The sequence below is a fragment of the Aethalodelphis obliquidens genome, unplaced genomic scaffold (assembly GCF_003676395.1).
Source record: "Aethalodelphis obliquidens isolate GAN/ISIS:26980383/991018 unplaced genomic scaffold, ASM367639v1 scaffold6, whole genome shotgun sequence".
NCBI classification, from domain to species: domain Eukaryota; kingdom Metazoa; phylum Chordata; class Mammalia; order Artiodactyla; family Delphinidae; genus Aethalodelphis; species Aethalodelphis obliquidens.
Genome location: NW_020837950.1, coordinates 19683476 through 19705294, shown reverse-complemented (window position 1 = coordinate 19705294; position 21819 = coordinate 19683476). Strand labels below are relative to the sequence as shown.

Genomic DNA, 21819 nt, shown 5'->3' with positions numbered 1-21819 from the left:
TGTGTGTGTGTGTGTGTGTGTGTGTGTGTGTGTGTGTGTGTGTGTGGCTTGTTGCCTAGGTGATAGAAGAAATTGAGGAGAATGGCTGACAGGGGAAGACAAAAGCTGTGTCTATACATCCTCAACATAATAGGACCTCACTGAAAGATTGGTTTGGTCTGATTTACTAGAGCCTATCTCCTCAGTGGCAGTGATCTGAAAATTGTTTCCAGGGCCATTTTAATTAGCTGATTAAAATCAAAACAAACACATCCTGGTAACATCCATTTCTACCCTGACCCTCACCAATGATTGTTTTCAGAATGATGATTCCTAAGTAGTTCTGCTTGAGCTCAATAAGTGATTTGAGGTATGCACTTTTGTTTTTAAACATGAATCTTTAATGGTGAGGAAAGAATCCATTTTTCTTGGCTTCAGTGACAGGTGAATATTATTACAGATGCTTTTGTTCTGTGCATCAAAACTTAAAACCACAAAAATGTGAAACCTGCCTTTACATAGTTAATTTGTGAAATGAGAGAGGTCTATTTTTCAATAACATTTTAATAAGAGGATTTCATTATGCTGAGTGGCAGTATGGTGACCATATTACATAAATGCATTCTAATTCTTGGATATGCTTTTAAGTTAAAAGTATGTAAGGTCTTGAAAATAGAAAATTAAACACTTTGACACCTCTGATTTCCTGTTTTTATTGTTTTACTTATTCATTTATTGAAAATATATATATACACATATAGCCACAGCACTTATCAAGTATTTAACTATTTATTATTTATTATTTAACTATTTAACTATTTATCAAGTATTCAACTACTTTTGTGAAGTTATTCATTTATACACACACACACACACACACACACACATGCACACAGTACCTAACAGGAAGATCTAATGTAGTCTAGGTGTGCATTATGGCTACATCACTGTAGTTGATTTGGGAATAAAAAACAATATCTCAAACTTTTAAATATTTAGCTTTCACCTTTGTATAGCAGTTTTTAAATGACGTGTAGTGTTTGGTTTGTGTAAAATCAGATAAACTTTGTCCATCTTAAACTTACAACTTAAATCATGAACACTCACTTATCATAGATTCCTCGGTAAACTTGTCCTCTGTGTGTAATTGGCCATAAAATATCCCAAGTTATGTTAACTTTTAGACCTGCTAGAGAAAGAAAAAAAATGTTCTTTTTATTTCTAAGAAAAGATAAAAATTAATTTAATAAATTAAGACATTTTAAAGCTGCTTAATTTTATACAGCTAATATGGATAATCTGCAGTCAGAGCAATTTTTAAACACTTTATGCTCTTGAATATAAACAATTTTTAAATTAGACATTACCTTTTCTTATACCATTTATTTTCAAATGTGAGTTAGTTGATTATTCAGTGAAAGAAATCATTTACTTCTTTTTAACTTTGACTCTCATTTGCTGATGCACTGTGACATTGGAAATTAGGTGCAATATATATATTTTTTAATTCTTAAAATATTCTAATTCTTTTGGTAGTGAACTGTAGCACTTTTATTTTATTTTATGGAAGTGATTCATTATCTTTTTGGCAATATTCAAACTCACTAAAGGTTTTCCTGACATCAACTGCACCATCAAACTGGAAACAATATTCTGTGTACTTTTTGGCACTCAGAGCAGAAATCAGCCTATTCGTCAGGTTCAAGTTCAGAGAGATAAATATTCAACACTATTTAAAACTCACATTAGCACCAAAACGTTTTGAAGGAGTATTATCATCACTTTCATTCGTGGAAAACATTGCCTTCTTATGGTCATGACTTTGAAGGGGAGAGTAATTCATCCTTGACCAGAGATTAGCAGACCATTTGTTGATAGTGTGTAAATTGCTCAGATTTCTGTAGACAGTGAGCTATCTAATGATTGCATTTAGAGACTAGAAAGCTACTTTGAAGGGTGTGAACATTCAGATCAAGCTCACCTCCCAGAGATCTTAGGGACAGTACATTGTAAAAGCAGTGACAACAGAATTACCATTTCATTCTTCTTTGTATTTATAGTATAAATAAAGCCAGCAATACCCCCTCTCCTGACAGCCCCTCTCCGGGTGACATTTCGTAGCCTTCAAATACTTGAAGCCTGAAAAACAATTAATTCAATGTTTCTTTTACCATGCAAATATCTCTTGTCAGAGATAACATCCAAGCGATTAGCCAGCAGTATTGATCTAGGTGCCCCAGGGTTGTTAATTGTAGCTAGAACAGTTAGGTCTCCGTGACTTTTGAAAGAGGTTATGGCCACTGCAAATACATCTTAAAGAAGGAAAGAATACTATCAGCCAAGATGTGCATCCAAACTTTGGAACTAGGCTAGCAAAACCCTACTCACATCCCTGTAAAGCAGACATATATTTTTGTATTTTTTATAGGTGGATACAGTGCAGACCACGAAACCCCCTGGCCACATTGAGGAATCGTGTAAAATGAATGTATGTGCTCGTAAGTGAAATACATGTAATGTTCCAACTCAATGTGTTGGATCCTAATAGACCTGGATTTGTCTTGTGTAAAAAGAAATCGATTCCCAAGGGGCAGGACCACTAGCTGATTAAAATGAAGCTCTGATTTTGAAGAAAACAAAAATGGCTTTAAATTACAATCTCTGCAAAAAGGAATCAAACTATAATTTGCAACCAACTGAAAAAGAAAATCAAGCTCTCATACGGAATAAAGAAGGGATGTGAGAGAGGTTTTGCAATCTTATCAATTACTGTGCAGAAACAGAATGAAATATCATCATACTCAAGAGTATGAAAATAACAGAAAATCCCTTTCCTTCAGTTTGCACTTGAATGGACTCAAGCAAAGAATGGAGATCTGTATCCTGTTACTGTTTATGGTTAATAAGATGGAGATTAATATAGATGTGATTTCATTTGTCTTGCTTGAACTAATTGGATGCATTATGTAGAAATCACCTGAGGCTGTGCTAGATCAACAAAGAAAATGGAAGTATATACCTCAGGACTGAATTCCGCGAAAATTAGATTGTTCAAGGCTATTTCATAAGGCACAAAGAAGAAATACTACTGCCAATCAGGGAAAGTGAGAAACTAGTGGACATGAGAGAAAATAAAATTTAGGTCAGTCTGATACTTGTTGAAACATAATTTATTATGGTGTAAAAGTAGAAGCTCACAATATATCTCACAGATATTTTACACAATTTTTGATTGAATTTAGGGTAAACTCTGTAAGTGTTAAAGGAATGTATGGCCATTATTTAATAGGAAACTGGCTTTTAAAATTTGTGGTCCTATGCATTTATGTATGCAGAGGAGGGCTTTTTAGATTTTGTTAAAAATGAATTGCATGCAGGAAGCACCTCTTTGCATTATAGTTACTTACTCTACGGAAGATACTGTATAAAGTATAATTTTTGTATGGGTGTGAGTGTATACGTATGCATTTGTGTGTGTGTGTATAAGTGGGAGGAGGTAAAATTTAATGATTGACATTTGCACTTTGGTTTGTTACCTAGAATGTAAAGAGGTGAGTAAACCGTCTTAAGCCATTTCGTATGTGCCATGATCATTATTAAAAATTATTCACAAAGGAAACAATTCTGAAGATAGAATGACTACTGCAAAGGTTCTCCAATTAAGTATGATATTTAATGCAATTGAGCCATTTAAATTAAAATGGTACCACTGTCTGGAAATAATGAGAGTAGGCTCTTGTGAAATCAGTTTGAAGACAGTTGGAAAGTCATACTATATTCCTTAAGGTCTCTGCTCAGTGACAGAGGATGTGAATCACAGATTCTCTTAGAATAGATGAGACTGGGGAAATATTTGTGTTCTAACTATAACTTTTTAATCTACCAATAAGTTACATATGTTTTTTCCCCGTTTTTCTTCAGTGTAAATTATATAACAAGTGATCATATATTAACATAGATAAGATAGTAAGTATTTAAAACAGATTGACATATTTTTTGAGGTCACCATGTGCCATAATAATTTTGAAACTATTGTTCTCTGGTATTTGTATTCATTTCTCTTTATCTTACCCTTTAACTTTATAGTTGAAATTTTTACCTTTTCTTTCTACGTGACAATCAACTGAAGCTGGTACCCTATCTATATTATTGCAGGGATTTTTGTCTTTATTTATGCTATTATAATAAATTATAAGTCTACAAACTGTATAATTCTATTGTATTGAATATTTTTCTGTGATCAAAATAATAAAAAAGGCTACTTTATAAAATGTCTGTATTTTTTTATTTTAATAGTCTCTTAAAACATAATGGGACGTGTAATATATTCATGTTGCTGGTTTTTAAACTACGTGTTCTCTGCATCTTTACAATTTGAAAGTGAAGAGCTTAGCTACTTAAGACAAAGAGGAAAGGTTTGACAGAGATAAATTAGAGAATGTTTGGAGAAAAGCACCCTGAATGGGGTCAGGAGTCTTGATGCCAAATTTTACCCTGCTGTTAAACAGCCAGACCTCAAAGGATACATTTTTTGAGTTTTCAGGTGCTTAGATTTCTCATCCATACATGATGGGTTTGGACTGCACTATCAGTTTTAAGATCATATAAATTCTTGACTCTTGATAAGTAAACTTAATTCTTAGGTTTTGATAACTTAGAAATATTAACAGTGTGCTATGGGACACTGATTATATCAATAATCAATACTGATCATCCATATTAAGAGAATCATATGCTGTTTTCCACTAAAACTGACCCAAATCTCAACATACGCCTTAGGGCCAAGGAAAAATATGAATTTATATTTTTTGCTGCTCCAACCTTAGTTTGACTTAATAGAAATATGTACTGAGGTACAAATAATCACGTCGGGGATCAATACCTCCCTCTAAGTTAATTGAACCAAGCAGCACCCAAGTACAAAATCACTCAATTTGTAACAGAGGAAATGTTTTTGGACTACCCTGAGTTGAATGCATTCCCTGGCAGAATATATTAAAGTGCTAGAACCAGTTTTTCTTGCTCTTTACCCCCCAAGGATTGATCAGCACATGAAGGTCCCCGTAACTTCAAAGGCATTTCTGTACTTGGATCAGCCTGGTTGGGTTCAGAGGAGAAGGAAACACTAGCCCCTGATGTTTATTGCTGTAGGCTCTTTCATCTAATAGTAATTCTCTGCGTAGGAGAAGCAACAGGCAGAGGAGTCTTGCAGCTGTTATAATTTCACGAAAGTGCCTCACACAGGAAAACAGTACTTTTATTTTAGTTTCCTGCTACTACTCCAACTGGGAAAGGTCAGAGAAACAGTGGGAAGCAAAATGAAATCATACGTATCATTTGGATTTTTTTTTCATTGCAGTATACTGACTTGCAAAATAGTGTCACTTTCAGTATCACAAAGATGGCATGGATAATCTTCAGGGATACATATTTAGAGAATTGGTCACACTGAATTTTTTTTCATTTAGGTGAATTTCTGGCCATTTATGGAACTGATTTTGATAATAAAATTTAATGTTGTCAATTTAGTCTTTGTTTTACAAGATTAGAAATTTAGATAGGAGACTTGCAGGCTTCCACCTACCAAGCTTCTCCTAAGTCCCACTATTTCTAAATAAAACTCCTACCCTTGCCTCGTGGCTCTATCCATTTGGGAAAAAAAGTGGGGGAGCAAGGGGAGACTGCACTTGGCTCAAGATAAATGGCTATATAGAGCAGTGGAACAACCATGAATGAGAATTACCAATTGAAAAGTTGTGTCCAGAATTCATCAGATTGGATGCACATGGGTAAAACTTTTGCCAAGATATAAAAGAAAATTAAAATATTATTGGGAATTAAAACGCATGCTTTTGGTTTTAGTTCTTGTTATTTTTTTAACTGCTATTATTCTACCTCTCTGTTTTGGTAAATATAATTTAGCTGAACAAATTTTCATATTTCTCTGATAATTTTTTAAACTTAGGTTACCGAGAGTCAACTCTGTGTAGATGATATATTAATTGCACTATTTAATATTTATATCAACCTCATGAGGTAGATACTATTATTGTCATGACACCCATTTTACAGATAAGGAAAATGAGGAACAGAGGGTTTTGGTAAATTTGCAAAGCTACAGAATTAGCAGGAGGTAGTGCTGAGCATTGAGCTCTGCCAGTCTGGTTTCTGAGGCTGCACTCAACAGGTGGGCCACAGAGCCTTCATGCCAAACACTATTATAGATGGGGGTTCAAGATAGGTTCTGGAACTATTTGGGGGTGCAGAGGTAAATTTTGTGGTTCCCTAGATCACATATCTATTAGTCTGAGTGAGGCCAATTCAGAATGCATGACTTAGATGTGAAAGGTATTCAAAAGTTCTAGCTCACTGAAATATTATATAAAGGTGGAATCTGTGATAAAAAGGTCTGTTCTAAATACTGTATACAGGGAAGAAGAGAAATTTTTCTCTAACTTACTTGCTTTGCATGCTTAAAATATATTAATATAAATATGGACTATTTGCATCAATTTTTTTTTTAAATGAAGACTTTGCTGCTGGAATCTGGGTGGACTGAGGAAAATGGCAGCTGCATTCTTTGAATGAGGAGAGCTCCCAGTTTAATGGGAATTCCAGCCACGCAGGCTAATTATTACAATGCCATATGCTAAATGATGAACTATCACCGTGGTTAAGAGTTCAGGGCCTGGAATCCAGGCAGCCTGGGTTTGAAACGTGGTTCACACACATAAATGATGTGACCTTTGAACAAATAACATCTCTCTGCTTCCATTTCTTCATATGTAATATGAAGTTAAAAACAGTATCTATCTCATAAATTAGTTGCGATGATTAAATGAGATTTAGACAGGCAAAGTGAGTATGACATAACAAAAGTTCAGTAAATGCTGGTAATTATTAATTTTCTTAGTGTTGTTTTTATAATTGACACGAATAGAGTGAGGAGGCTGTTGACTGATATGTTCATGGGCCAAAATAAACTCAGTATCACCGGCAAAAGTGAAATAAAAGGCACCTTACAGAAAAGTGTAATGACAAGCCCTCAGTATTCTCCATATGCTCTGGTGTGAAATTCAGAAAAATTGTGCAGGTCCGGGTTCTCCAGGGAAAATGCATCAGTTTCTGATCTGCTAGAGTTCAAATCTGGGAGCTCTGTAATTCTTTCAGGCATAGACAAGTGAAAGGAAATTGTGAAAGCTGAAATCAAACCTTTGTCATGATCCAATGACGAAAGTTTCCAAAAGGTTAAAGAACAATTTTTGGAGATCACTTTATCCACAATCATAAGGGAATACAGTTTTTTCTCATTATTAGTAGCTTAAAAATTGTGAAGCTTAAGAATGAGAGCTATGTCAGGTTATCATAAAAACTAAGGGTAATGCTGATTATGACAACCAATCCATAAATAAGTCGTTGTTATTCTTTGCAAGTATTTAATAAAGATCTATTCTATATGATTAAGGCTTTATTTTCAAAGTCCTTCATTAGGCAGAAAATAGTGCTGCATTTATTGGATGATAAGATTTGACTGTATGAAATATAAACAAAATAAATACTTGCTGAATTGAATTGGATCATATTTACTATAAAGGAAGCCAGTGGCTTTCATTTTAAACATAGTTATTGGTTAAGTAAGCATATTGGAGTGGAAAAAACAAATAAACAACCACTGAAAATGCTCAGTTTTGCCTATTTGAAACTACTTTTTAGATGAAATATATTGACTAACAATTGTGACTGTGGAAAATGTAGGCCTCAGAAGTGGCTCTGCATTTTTGGGAACGCATAGCATTGCTGGTGAAAACATGAGAAAGTTATATTTTAAGTTCATATCACAGTTTAGCATCTGAGCATCTGAAAAAAAACGAAGCCAACTACAGATTTTTATTAGACCATGCGTTTCAGTAATTTTTAGACTTTTTATGAAAAAGTTGGCTACTCTATATTTTTGTGGATGTTAATAGCTCTATAATAACCTATCTTATGCTGCTTTTTGTGAATTTCTAATGAGAAGTTAAAATTAATGTGATTAAAAATGAATATCTTTCTAGACTCTATCCTTAGATGTTTGGGGAAAAATGAACATTTCCGATTTTAAGAGATTGGAGTTCTGAGATCAGGTACAGCTCAGCCTGTTTTTTAATTGCCACTTCCCATTTTTGTCAGTGAAAATTCTATCTCAGTCGCAGCTGAAGGGGACCTTAGTCTCTAATCTTTCTTCTTCTCTCTGTGTCTAGCTGTTAAAAGGCGGATCAGCAAGGACTTTTTCTCCCCTATGTGTCAGTCTCATGAAAGCAGCAGACATTTGGTATATGCATTCCAGAAGGATCAGAAACTGGCTGCTTCCCGATAACACATTTCAAGTGGATATAGCGTAGTCTAACTTTCTGCCAGTTGACTTTAAAACCCCTGCATATTTACTAATAAATCTGCCATTTTTTGGAACCCAAAATTGAAACTTGATTGGTAAAGTCATGTAATTGAAAAAAAAATTGTTAAGGAAAACACTGATAATATTAAGGAAACAATTTATTACATGAGACTTTTTCATAATCCTATGATGACTTGTCAAGCAAATGCCTCACTATTTAGATGATGTTTGAGAACATGTTTTTGAGGATGTCTTGCTATTAGTACTACATTAAAAGAGGTTGTATTCAAATGAATACCAGGAATCTGTAGACACAGGATCTTTTAATCTTTCAATAAACCATTTTTAATACTAGGAAGAAATGCAGTACGTATCTTACTCCGGGGCTCCCCAGCAATCATGTGCTCGTGCCACCTGAGATTAACATTTGGATGAAAGAGCATGATTAGAGGATTCTAAGTTAGTGGTTACCAAGTTGAAATGACACAAAAGTTAAAACAAAGTAATACAGCAATCTATTTCATGCAATATATTTCTTATACCAGTTAATTGGCAGTTTAATTAGCATGATGTTTCATGTTGTGGCCTAAGCCATTGTACTCCCAGTGGGTGTAATGGAGACAATGAAAAAAGAAAAAAAGAAAGCTTTAGAATTGTTGATGGTTGTATCATATGCTACCAGAATTTAAACTAATTCTTTATTTTAAAAGAAGAGAACATACATATGCTTTTTTTTTTCTGAATCCAGAACAAATTTTTTAAAAGAATTTTTATGGTATGAAATACTTCCATCCATGAATTAAAAGCCTATCAAATATGTGCAAGTGTTAACTGAAGTACATTTTAAGTTCCAAGTGACCACAAGTAAATGACAAGTAAATGACTAAAGGATACACTTCGATAAAAAAGAAGTTCCGTTTACGATTTTGAGATAAAACATATGTATTAGGGTGATCATATTTTTGAAAGTATAATGTGATTGATAGGATTCTATTAAGGGCCATTGAAATGACTTACAAATGACTGCATTTTGGAAAGGGACAATGGAACTCTGCTTTTGGACAGGCCTGAGGAAAAACAAATATGCATCTTAGAAATAATTTATAAAATAAATGACATGAAAGGGGTCTCTCATCCCTCCTTCCCTCCCCAATGAGAACATATTCATATTGTGTGTGTTTGACTTTATCACATGAAATGGAAGTTTCTGCCGAGCCAAAGACAGTCATCTGCCAGCTGATTGGTTCTGCCTTTTTACAACAATAGAATGGCCGTATTAGTTATGAATATTGAGCCATATAATATAGCAAACCTTCTGGAGGTACTTTTCTCTTCATTTTACACTGTTGACAATTCAGAACTTGCAAAGAAATAAAATATTTTGAGGATATGACTAATATACCTAGATTTTGTCAAGTTTTCTTTCCCAATCACTGAACTCTTGGCTACCTCCTCATGGATATATCATTAGGCTATTCATTTCCGTTGAGTTTGCATACTACAGTAGGTCCAGAGGGCTTTTTTTTTTCTTTCAAAAATTATTCTGTAGTCTCCTTTGGCAGTTAAGGTATGAATGCCACTTGGAATGTAACTTTGGTTATTATGTTGCTCACAGATATTTTATTGTACACAGAACTGAATATTTATAGAAATCTAAAGACACTGTTATACAAAACCTTATAAAGAGAAAAAAGCAATTTTTTCCCCCTGCCTCTTTCCCTTGTCTAACACATCAATTCAAATTGCTCCCTTATCACGTAGCAGAAATTTTTGGCAAATGGTATAGGAAGTATATAAAAATTGTGGATCTTTAATTGATAGTATATAATCAATTAGAAGTTCTATTTTCTAAAATAAGGACAATGGAACTTGTGATAAAAACAATTCAGTAAACATTTGTGCTAGGATGAAGACGAAGATGTGTGATTCTTAAGCTTCTTTCTTTTTAGTTGTTATTACATCTTCAGATGATCAGAATGTTGCAATTTAATTTTTGGTCTGATAGTTACCTGATAACGATCTGATCTGTGAGTGATCTTTCAGTTTAAATACATTTACTAAGTATTTGAACTGCTGTATTTTGTCATCTCTTGGGGTTCCTGTGAAAATATATGACTTAAAGGTATATATAATTCATGAATTAAAAGATGAAGTGCTTAGAGCATTGATTATGGACCAGTCTTTGAGACTTTGGGCAAGCTACTTAACCTGTCATGTATTTAAATGAAGATAATAGAAGTCTTATGGTAATATTAGGAAAAGTGCATGAATTAGTATGCTATATGTTATATGTCATATAATGGGTTAATATAAGTTGATATATACCACTTATGGCCATGCCTGGCATGCGGTGAGAATGTATAAATAACAGCTATTATTAAAGAAAGGCTCAGAAATTGACACCAGTCATGTAGCTATTCACTAGTTGAGCTAAGATTCCAGAAGCACTTTGAACACAATTCACAATAGTGCCCGCCATATAGTAGGTGTCTCTGAGTGCTATCTGCTATTAAAAATAGGCAAATTTGTTTTACACCAAAAACACTGGTCATGAGTTAGTTTGAGATTCGAACTTCAGATATGCCTGACTTTAAACACTTATTTCCTTAAACCCTTACACGAATTTAAACTTGATTTTAGAATTGTTTTTTGGTGTGGACCAAACAAACTTTACAAATAAGCTTGCTGTTTAGTATGTCTTGGAAAGGTATTTTGGGGATTATTTAGAACATACAAACGTGCTTATAAAACATGGTAATATTTATAAATGAGAATATTATAAAACATGATCAATTATCAATGGATACTTTGAGCTGTTTCCATGAGTCTCTTAACATTTAGAAACTACTCATTAAAACAAACAATGGTGAAATATCTAACAGGTTTATTTATTTATTTCTAGTAGACTTCAACAGGGTAATTTGGTAAGCTCATATTCTCACTTTCATTTTCTTCGAATATTTGGAGTTATATTCATCAAAATAAATTAAGTGATTAATTATGTTAATCACTGTCGTAATTGTGGGGAGCACCTTTTATACTGTGACATGTTCTTTTCAGCTATTGCTGCATCATTTGTGTTGCCATTCAGTTTTGTTTAACTGTGAGGAATGTGTTCTTTCAGTTTTCTTGAAATAGTTTGCAGTAATTTTTCTATTAACTTGTTTTATTGACTACTTTTCACGTAGAGGTTTGTAAGGCTTAGCACCATCCTCCAGTTGTCACCATTACTTGCTGTTTAGTTGAACTTGAAACTGATATGCCCTGATGACTGTTATTAGAAGTTACTCCACTTACTGTGTCATCTAGCAATATTGGATCATAAAAATATGTGTTAAATAAAGAAAGCTTTCTCGTGCTTTTTTTGTACGTGCTAGTGGCCAGTGATCAAGACTGTGAGATAAAATAGATCATGGCTAGGTATGGAGAGCACGGTTGAACTGCTATTAAAGTTGTGTACAAAGTATACATAATGGATTCAGATATTACACCAAAGGCTAAAGTATCCCATACATTGCCACCCCCAAATCTTGCAAGGACAGAACAACCTGCTTCTTCTTAGGCCATGCTCAGGAACATTTAGCGCCTAATCATTTCTAATTAATACATTTCCAATTTTTTAATTTAGAATCATATTCCTCTGACTCTGATCTCCCTTTCCCATTTATACTTTTCATTCTTTTCGTGAACTCGATGCTTCTGTTAAGCTTGGTAAATTTCTAGTGACTTTACCTACTTCACACTTTCCTACCAGTTTATCTTAACCTATACTGTTATCTCCTCCAGCAAATCTGTCTTCTAATTTTACATGAGTGAATCCTACCTTCCATGATTCTTCTTTTATAAGCTGTTTCTGATTACCAGGTCGTGAGTGTTAATGTTAAGTCATTTTATCTGTGTGATTTTATGTTACCTGGAGCTTCCTAACTTTAATGATGGAATCTTTTTGTGCATGTAAGTGAATATATGTATTATTTTATTATTACACCATAATCTCTTCACTGGGAAGATCCAAGCCTGAATCATATTTGCTGTCTCCACCCAGTTCTTAGCAAAGTGCCTTGCTTATGGTAAGTTAGTAGATGCTTATTAAACAGTGATTGAATTCATTTGTTGCTATAAAGGGGATTTTTTTGTGACTTTAGGGCATTCAATGTAATGTATAAATAGTTATTCAATAAGTATTTATTGCATTGCTACAATAGATTAGGTGCAGTGGATGTCATATTCCTATAAAGAATTAACTGCTGGGTAACAGTTGGGGTGATGTGCACCTGTTTATATACATAAATATCATACGTCATGTACACTCTGTGTGTTACTCAGGATCTATTCTATTGCAGAAATTCTGTTATTACCAAGATAACTATATTACCCAGATGTGATAACTACATGGTACCAAGAGTAAGGGGTCTGGTGGAGGACAAGTAGATGCCAAGGCAGGATGATATAAAAGGAGACTGGGAAATAGATCAAGATATAAATGGCATTAGATTTCATGTGAAGGAGATTCAACTTGATCCTGGGAGAAATGGGAGTCAGACAGCAGAGGTCTTTAAGTACAGGGCAGTGGAGGCTTTGATTTGCTAGGGGAATAACTCTCAAAGCAGTGGGAACAAAGCTCCAGAGAGGGAAGAAACAAATAACCCTAAAGGAATCTGGATTGTGCCTTAACGGAGATATATTTCTCTTAGACTTGGAATTCTGTGCCATTAGTGGCCACACTTTATGTGGAATAAGAAGTAGTAGAGACAGCACCTCTCTTTGGTCATTTCTTGGCACCAATACACTGCTCTGTTCTAGAGACTTATTTCCTTATTCTAGACTTATTCTAGAGGAATTAGAATAGTTAATAATAAAAGAAATACATATAAATGCATGGTTTCTAAAATCCATAGACTTGAAACTATTCTTTAAACATGGAGTTCAGTCCAACTTAAAATGTTTGTGTGTGATGATTTGGCAAATCTATATGATGCTGAGATATAGATAGAAAGCATCATTTAAATATAAAATTCTTTTGCTGTAATACTGACTCTCAAAAAAGACTTTCCTTGATGTTAAGCTGTGATCTCGATCTCAAGTCATGCTTGGAGACTATCTTGAGGCTGAAGGCTAAAAATCATTGCTCATCAAATTGATGCCATACCGTTTCTACCTCTATCATTGTCTGAACTCACTCCTCAAGCTATAAGCTGATTATTATTTCACACTTTACCCAAAAGTATTTTTATTTTGACCTTGCAGCATATCATTTTCAGTGGTTTTTGGTTGCTTTTGTGTGTCATGGTTTTAAAAAAAAGAATTAATGCCACAGATAATGCAGATATGACTTTCACAGTCCTGCTGTTTATAAGGCTCACTATTTTCTTTTGAAAAAATAAAACAATTCATAGGATTTCATTTGTAGTGAGACTGTTCTGGCAGTTATGTTAACAGTGGAATTTTTAAGGATCATCAATACTGAAGGCACAGTCTGCAGAGTTACTCTTTTTTTTTTTTCTCTTTTTTTCATCTTTAATTCCAATTAAAAGATACATATTCTATTAGACTAGATGCTTTCTGCCTGGATGTTTTCTGTGTGATCTTTGACTTGCAACCAAGGAAATGTAGCTTCAATCTGTTAGAGCTGAATGGGACTACAGTATGCCATGGGCTATCTAGTGTTTCAAGAATTTAGAACCCCTGGTCTATGAATAATGATTAATATGTGTTACTAACATTGTTAAATTTTCCAGCAAAGATGTCCTGTAAAGTTATCCTGTGTTGCTGAAATTATTCTTAATATTCATATAATGCAGACATTGCACGTATCCTATGTATGCAAAGTATTTAAGCCACAGTTCTATAGATAAATATCCACATTCTCGATGTGCAATTTTCAAAATGCCTGTTTTATACTTTATCATAAAATTTATGCAAAATCCTGTATAAATCATATTCAGTATGCTTTTTAATATAATTGTTTAAACAAAAGATTGTAATTTTGTTTGAAATTTGTATTGTGTTTGATAGGTTTCAGAGGGAATACCATCATGCCTTTAATGTTGCTGTTATCCATGGATTGGCAGTTCACCACGTCTTCTCTAATTGAAAGACTTAAATGTTTTCTTTTAAAAATTAACTTAGAAATCCAGATTGTCTTACTAATATTATTATGAAAAGCTACAATCTGTGATATACCATATTGTCAGAATATCTTACCATTGTATATAACGTAGAATTTTCTCAATGCTTGATTTGCCGATCAAGAAAAATGTAACTTTTCTTGATATCATAAGTGAAGTATGTCGAGAATACTAATGTCAGTGTTGAGTCATGTATTGACTGCTGAAGCATTAACAAATGGAGTATAAAAGTATAAAAATTCTGGATTATATTGGATGCACATACACATATATCTAAATATACATATTTAGATATATAATAAATATTTTGAAATATATATTTTCTCTATATGTCTGTTTCACATATTCATATATATGTCCATATATATTATTCATATATATTCATATATGTACATATATATTTCAGAATGTATTTTTCTATTCTGAGTCACCAGAGAGAAACAATTACTCAAAAATAATTACTGAATACCACTTTAGCCCAGACACTGTGCTTGAGTCTGGGAATATAAATGTGGGAAAGATGCCATCTGTGCTTTTAAGGAACTAGTTACCAAGAGGGTCAGATGTGTTACAAGTGCTATAGGGCAAAAGAGATAAAGAGGGAAAGTGAAGTCATTTGGGAATAATACAAGAAGCTTTTGCGTTGAAGCTTACAATAAATTAAGTTTATTTAAACTAAGGAAAGAAAGGCATTTCAACTGGAGAAGAAATCATGAGCAAAATAATGAAAGCATCAAAATTAATCATTTATTTGGTAAAAGACACATCATCCAGTTTGGTTAGAGTATAGGGAACATGGGAAGAGTGACTAGATATGAACTGGAAAGATTAAGTAGATTCAGCTCAAGAGGAGCCTTGAATTTTATGATTAGGAGTTTGGGTTTATCTTGTGAACATGTGGAAGTTACTGCAAGTTTTCAAGCAGGGGTATAATGCAATACTTGGTTTAGAATGATGGCTTTGTGGGAAGAATGGAGGGCAGTTTATAGTAAAAGTACTAGAGAAAGGGATACTTGTTAGGGAACTCGGATAGTCTGATAAAGTCTGATCATGTGATTCTGATGCCACGACTTTGGAGACAGATCAAGAGGTATATGGACAGATGGATGTAAAATGTTTGGCAGATGACTGGAGGTTGGGGAAGAGAGGAGAGGAATGGAAAATAATTTTGTTTTAGATTTTAGTTTTGAGCATTTTAATAAGAAAGTGGAATTTGAAATGTAGGAGATTAAGCTTGGGAAAAGAAAGAATTAAACAGTTCATCTACATTTAGTGATAGCTGACTCCAGTCAAGTATATGAGCTCCCTAGGGAGTTCACAGAGAGTGTAAAAACAGAAGATGGCAAAGGACCAATCTTGCTGAGATGTGGGGAAGACACCATAAAAGAAGTATATGTAGAATCTGAAGAAAACTGCGATGAAAAGCTGGAAAAAATGGAAAGTGTTTCTGCTCATAGATGTCCTAATAATAACAATATCAAAAACAATAATAATAGCAAAAATTGACTTAACTTTTACTAGTCACTAAACTTTTTTTTTTAGTCACTAAACTTTGCACTAAAAATATTACACAGATGAGCTCATTTAACCCTAATAATAAAATTTATTTTCAAGCAATAGAAGCCAAGTTTACAATTTAGCATTTTAGACTGAAGATGGCTTTTGGAACTAACAGATGGGGCTCACAAAGTGCTAGCGGAGGATAAACATGCTCAGGAAAGAGAAAGGTCCATTCCAGCTCCAGAGGGTAGAAGTCAGTTCAGAGGTTAGCAGGGGTTGGTAAACTGTTCCTTTCAAGCTCACTATTCAGACTCCAGAGAGGGAATGCTGAAATAGCCTTTTGGGGTAACCTGTCAACCTTTTGGTTGACAAAAAGGGCAACACACTTTGAATAACAGTTTTACCAGACTAAATTCAGTGGGTGAAAGTAATTTCCTCAAAGGACCCTGAGGTATCCTTAAAAGTGACCCATACATCCGCAATTTACATAGGAGGGCACTAAATCTTACGGACTTTAAATGGCTTTCCCAAATTGAAACAGTTAGTAAGTAAATGTATTCATATTAAAGCCAAACTCCCAGCATTCAGATCAAGAAAACTGAAGAGTGAGAAAAGCGTCCTTTGTGTAGCATTTCGAATAGTTTCATCAGCATGGTAGCCAGCTAAGATTACACCAGATTTTATGGAGCCAGTTTAAGTAAGCAGAGCCATTGAATGCAAGGTCCTTTGCCAAGAATCTTTGTAGGAAGGAAAAGAAAACAGCAACTTGACGGTGGAAGAGGGGAAGAAAGATCTTTTTTTTACAAAATAGGAAAATTCAGGTAGGTTTGTATGTTGAAAGAAGGTTAGAGGTTGAACGGAAAAGAGGAAGCACATTGATGAAACAAGATCTTGGCAGAGGCAGGAACAGTGGAATCAAAAGGTCAGATGAACAAGAGAATAAGGATTCTTCTTCTTAGATGCAAAGTGAAGTCCCAGTGAGTAAAGATACCAATAAATTTGGAGACATAGAGGAGGGAAGTGGAGGGGGTTCATGCTTGATAGTCCCAATGTTCTCAGTAGTAGGAGGTGAAACCATGTGTTGAGGTTGAGGGGAGTGAGGGTGAGAGTGGGGGATCTGAGGAGGGTGTGGTGGGAACAGCTGCTGTGTGGAATGGGAAGACCAGCCAAGTAGGAATGAGTAATAGGGCTGCTAAGCAGCTCTGAGAGTTCAGCTGACATCGGAAATCATAAATTTGTAGCAGAGTCAATCAGCACGGTTATTCAATTTTCTCAGTAACTCTTGGCAGCCCAGGAGGAGGAGGAGAGCAAACAGATGGTAGGATTGATTTGGTAATGGGATTGGCAAGGCCGCTGTGAGAGAAGGTCAAAGAATGGGAGAATCAATTGCACTCCTGAAAGTGTGTTATCAGGGGGATCACAGTTAGGAAGAGATGACAGTCAAGCCAGGAAAGAGCATCAGCCTTTGATGCCTAAGAGGAATTTTTGTGGGCCTGAGTGGGATGGGAATGAGAAAAGAGAATTTCACAATTCTGGATAGTACAATAGAACACTTTTTGTTTAGAAACAATTTATTTTGTATCTATGGGTATGGATTGCCAAAGCTGAGTGGGAGTGTCGGCCACTGAATATAGGGGCAAAAGAATTTTGAAGCTAAATAGATGAATGAGTCATCCAAGTCTTCTAGGATAGTGACAAGTGATAGAAGAAAAAAACCCCAAAAATGAAAAAACAAACAAGCCAGCTGCCAAATTATTCTAGTGAATTGATGAAGTACTTGTCGATGACAAGATTTAGAAGACAGATGGTTTGATTGATTGTTTGGGTTTTGTAGACATAGGGCTTATTGAACTAAGATAATAGAACAGTGTCTCAGAATTAGGAGGGGAAGTGCAAGAGAATGTCCCTCTTCCTCTTTACCCTGAGATAGGAAGATGATTACTGTGTTTTACAGTGTTCTAGAACATAATGAAATCTAAATTCAGTGGTCAGTTCTGTCTCCTTGTCTAAAATGTTGGCATTTGGGTGGTTGTTCACTCCCTCTCCCTGGAGCACTTCTTATCACCATCTTCACTTGGTTTTCCTCTCCATTGCTGACTACATCTTCTTAGTCTCCTATGCTGCTTCTACTAAATATCTGAGTCATGTGGTACCCCAGGATTTTGTTTTTATGTATCACCATCCCAGGCTTCTCACCTGGGCTCCATACTCAATACAACTACCTATTCAGCTTTTCCACTGGTAAAGGCAGTAGTACCCAGTGGCCATGCAGCAGGTTCTGGCACCAGATTCTCCATGACTCTATTAACTGGCTGACTAGGGCAAATCTCTCTGTAATTTAGTTTTCTTTTTTTTTAGTTTTAATATTTTTTAACATCTTTATTGGGGTATAATTGCTTTACAATGATGTGTTAGTTTCTGTGTAATTTAGTTTTCTTAATCTCTAAAATGAGAATGATAATAAGAACTAATTCATGGGGTTCTTGGGAGGATTAGGTAAAAGATATAAAAAATTAAATATACAAGTGTATAGAGGTATACTTGGCACAGAATAAGTGCTCAGTAATTGCTAGTTACTATTATCACAAACATAACAGAGTAAAAGTAGAACCATTGAGTTTTTTCCTCATATACCTCAGTTTGCCATCGTCATAAATCTTCCTCATGTGAGTGAATAGTACTGATATCCACTCACTTTCTTTTTAGAGGAAAACCCCTGAGATCATCTTTTGCTCTTTTCCCTTATACGCCACCCCAATCCCTCAGTAATTTCTATTACCTTCACATCAAAAATTTATACCAAATCTGACCATTTTTCATGACCTTCTTGTCTAAATCGTAATCCAAGCCACCAACATCTGCTGTGTCTCTGATTCTACTACGCTCCCTGCAATACCCCTAGAGTGTTATTTCTAAAGTGCAAATGCAAACATGTCTTTTCCCTGTTTAAAATCTGCCAGTGTCTTTCCATTACAACGAGAATAAAATCTGATCTTCCAAAATGGTCTACAAGCATGACCTGATTAGGTACCAGCCTGCCTCTGGGACCTCAACTCCTTTCACTCTCAGAATGACTCACTAAACCAAAGCCACCATGAACCTTTGTTCTGTCACTCAAACATGCCAAAAGATTTCCTCCTGCAGAGACTTTGAACTTGTTATGCTTTCTGTTTGGAACACTCTTTCTCCCCTCCAGTCTTCGTATGCCTGCCTCCTCTTCATCATTTAAATCTCACTTCAGATATCAGGTCCTCACAGAGGCTTCCTTGACCCTCTTCATCATGATGCTCTATTGTATAGGTTTGGTAGCACTCATTTGGATCTGCAATTTCCACCCAAACCTTAGTTCGCCCAAAATGATCACACCTAAATCTGGGGAAATTAAAAAATCTATCATAGAGTTTCATTTGATTTACTTGATTATTTACATTTTGGTCATCAGAGTTCTTAAATTTTATTTTTGTGTATACTTGTTCATATAAGTAAAGTGATTATTAGATGATACACTGGTGTCTGCTGGTGTATTAGGCATTTGGAATGTCGTAAGCATCTCTAGCATTCCTCTTCACATTTGTAAAAGCTGACGTGAATAAAATAGTACTTGTTTTGGATCTGGAGTTCTCTTGGAAAACTACTATTTTTGGAAAATGAGCTATTATTCTTTTGATTTTTATAGAAGATTTTATATATATATACATATATATATAATAGAAGGAACTGCTAAAATGACTTGAATGTTGTATTTAAGCCTATAAGTACTTCACTTGAATCATGAATTATTTTATTAATAAGGTTAACATATCAGAAGATAATAATTGTTATATCAATAGTTCTCCAAAGTGTAATCAATGAAATACAAACAAAACCAAGGTATTGTCTTCCTTACATTCACTTTCCTTTTGAGTAAAGGAATGCAAAACATACTTACTATTTCTGATGCAAGGATACATATTTACTTGAGAATCCATGTGTTGTGATTATAAATATCACTTGGGATCAAGATATTGACTACGGAGGCATGTTCATGGATTACTGTTTTAAGGTAGATATATGAGGATATCAGGCATGCATGACCTGCAATCATGGGCTTTCCACTACAAAAATAGAATAGATTCTTATTCATCAAACATAATGTCATGTTTGCAGCCCCAACTAACTCCTTATAATCACTTAAGATTTGGATATAAAATTAGGCTTTCTACATGTAGTCTGAAACCACAAATATTACATTTCTGGATTCTGGTTGCATTTCTAAAGATAGGGTGGAGCAAGTATTCTAACTTGGCAGCTAAATATTATTACACTTGTAGGCCTAACCCAGCACATATTGTAACAGTCATCATCTGTTTGTGAAAAAGAAAATTTGGTGATTACTGGCACAGTTTCAAAATTCCAATTGATGGACGATGAGAGAGGTTTTCTGACCTTAAATATTTTGTAAATCCCAAAGTGAGATGTTTAATTAGAGCATACATTTTTGGAGACTCTCAAGAAAGAGGTCTCAACCCAGGTTCATTTTTTCCTGAAGGAACCAAAACAATGACAGTGGCCACAAACTGCAATCACAGTGGGCTCTCTTGGGGGTACCTACAGTGACATGGGTGGCTTCTTTTCTTAGCTGGTGTAGGAGGGAGAGGTGGGCATGTAGGCACATCTGTGTTGGTGTTTGCAGAAGGTGAATGAGATCCAGACATGTACAAAGGCTGTGGGATGGTTGGAAGAGATGCCAGTACTGACTAAATGAACAAACGTGTTGAAAAGTGGTTAAATGCTATTATCAGTCATTAATTTTAGAGAGAGAATACAGTTGATAAATTCCAAATATGACAGAAAAGTTACTAAAAATTACATTTCCTAGTATAAAATACTTGGTGGTTTTTCATATGGATTCATTAAGTTGTTTGAATAATAATAATTGTTTTTGGCTTCTTTACTGGCAAGTAAAGCCAGAAAACTTTTTCAGGGCATCTTGTTAAAAATTTCCTGTCTATCTTTCTCTCTTTCTTGTTCCTCCTTCAGGATAACTTAGGCACAATTCCTAAAAGAACACCACTTGGACGATTTCCATCTGGCAACCTTCCCCTCTTATTTTCACTGAGAAAAGTGTGGAGTCTAGTTTTTAATGCTATTTCTGAGTAAATTCAGCTTTCAACTCAGCACCCATCCTCCTCCCTTGTTTTTTTTTATAAGCAGTTACCTCTTTTTGTGGGAAAAATAAACATAACTCTGGGCTCTAACTGGGTAGAATCAGATAAAAACAAATTGTAGAAATATGGACTCACCAATTTCTAGTCATCTTTTGTAGGCTTTAGAGTAAAAATGTGTCATGTGAAAAGTTCCATCTGTGCAGGAGAATTGACTATTTTACACACAGATAATTAGAAAATTGTCAAGACATATGTTGCTTTTTACAAATGATTTTGTATTTGTTTTACAGATGAAATAAAAAATTATCATGGTGCTGCATTATGAAAAACCTCTCGACTTAGAGGTCTTCATCAATGACTAATTGCTACTATTTGTAACCCACTTTAAAAGCAAATAAAGCACCCATCTGGTAATTCTGTTAAAGGTTTCCATATTAAAATGGCTATTGGTCCTCAAAAAGAAAATATGGGACTTCCCTGGTGGCGCAGTGGTTGAGAGTCTGCCTGCCGATGCAGGGGACACGGGTTCGTGCCCCTGTCCGGGAAGATCCCACATGCCGCGGAGCGGCTGGGCCCGTGAGCCATGGCCGCTGAGCCTGCGCGTCCGGAGCCTGTGCTCCGCAACGGGAGAGGCCATAACAGTAAGAGGCCCGCGTACCGCAAAAAAAAAAAAAAAAAAAAAAAAAAAAAA

General features: G+C 34.9%; 1 protein-coding gene across 3 annotated transcripts in view; it reads left to right on the top strand.

Annotated features, from left to right (window-relative positions):
* PCDH7 (protocadherin 7) overlaps positions 1 to 21819 on the top strand; it is a 406993-nt gene that overhangs the window by 56634 nt on the left and 328540 nt on the right. Inside the window, exon 2 of one of the 3 annotated variants that reach the window (XM_027103200.1) lies at positions 2408 to 4243. The exons of the other annotated variants lie outside the window; for them this stretch is intronic. Within the exon in view, the coding sequence (XP_026959001.1) occupies positions 2408 to 2485 (78 nt within the window). The 3' untranslated portion in view covers positions 2486 to 4243. Of the gene's footprint in view, positions 1 to 2407; positions 4244 to 21819 lie in introns of those variants that run through there. 3 annotated transcript variants of the gene reach the window in all.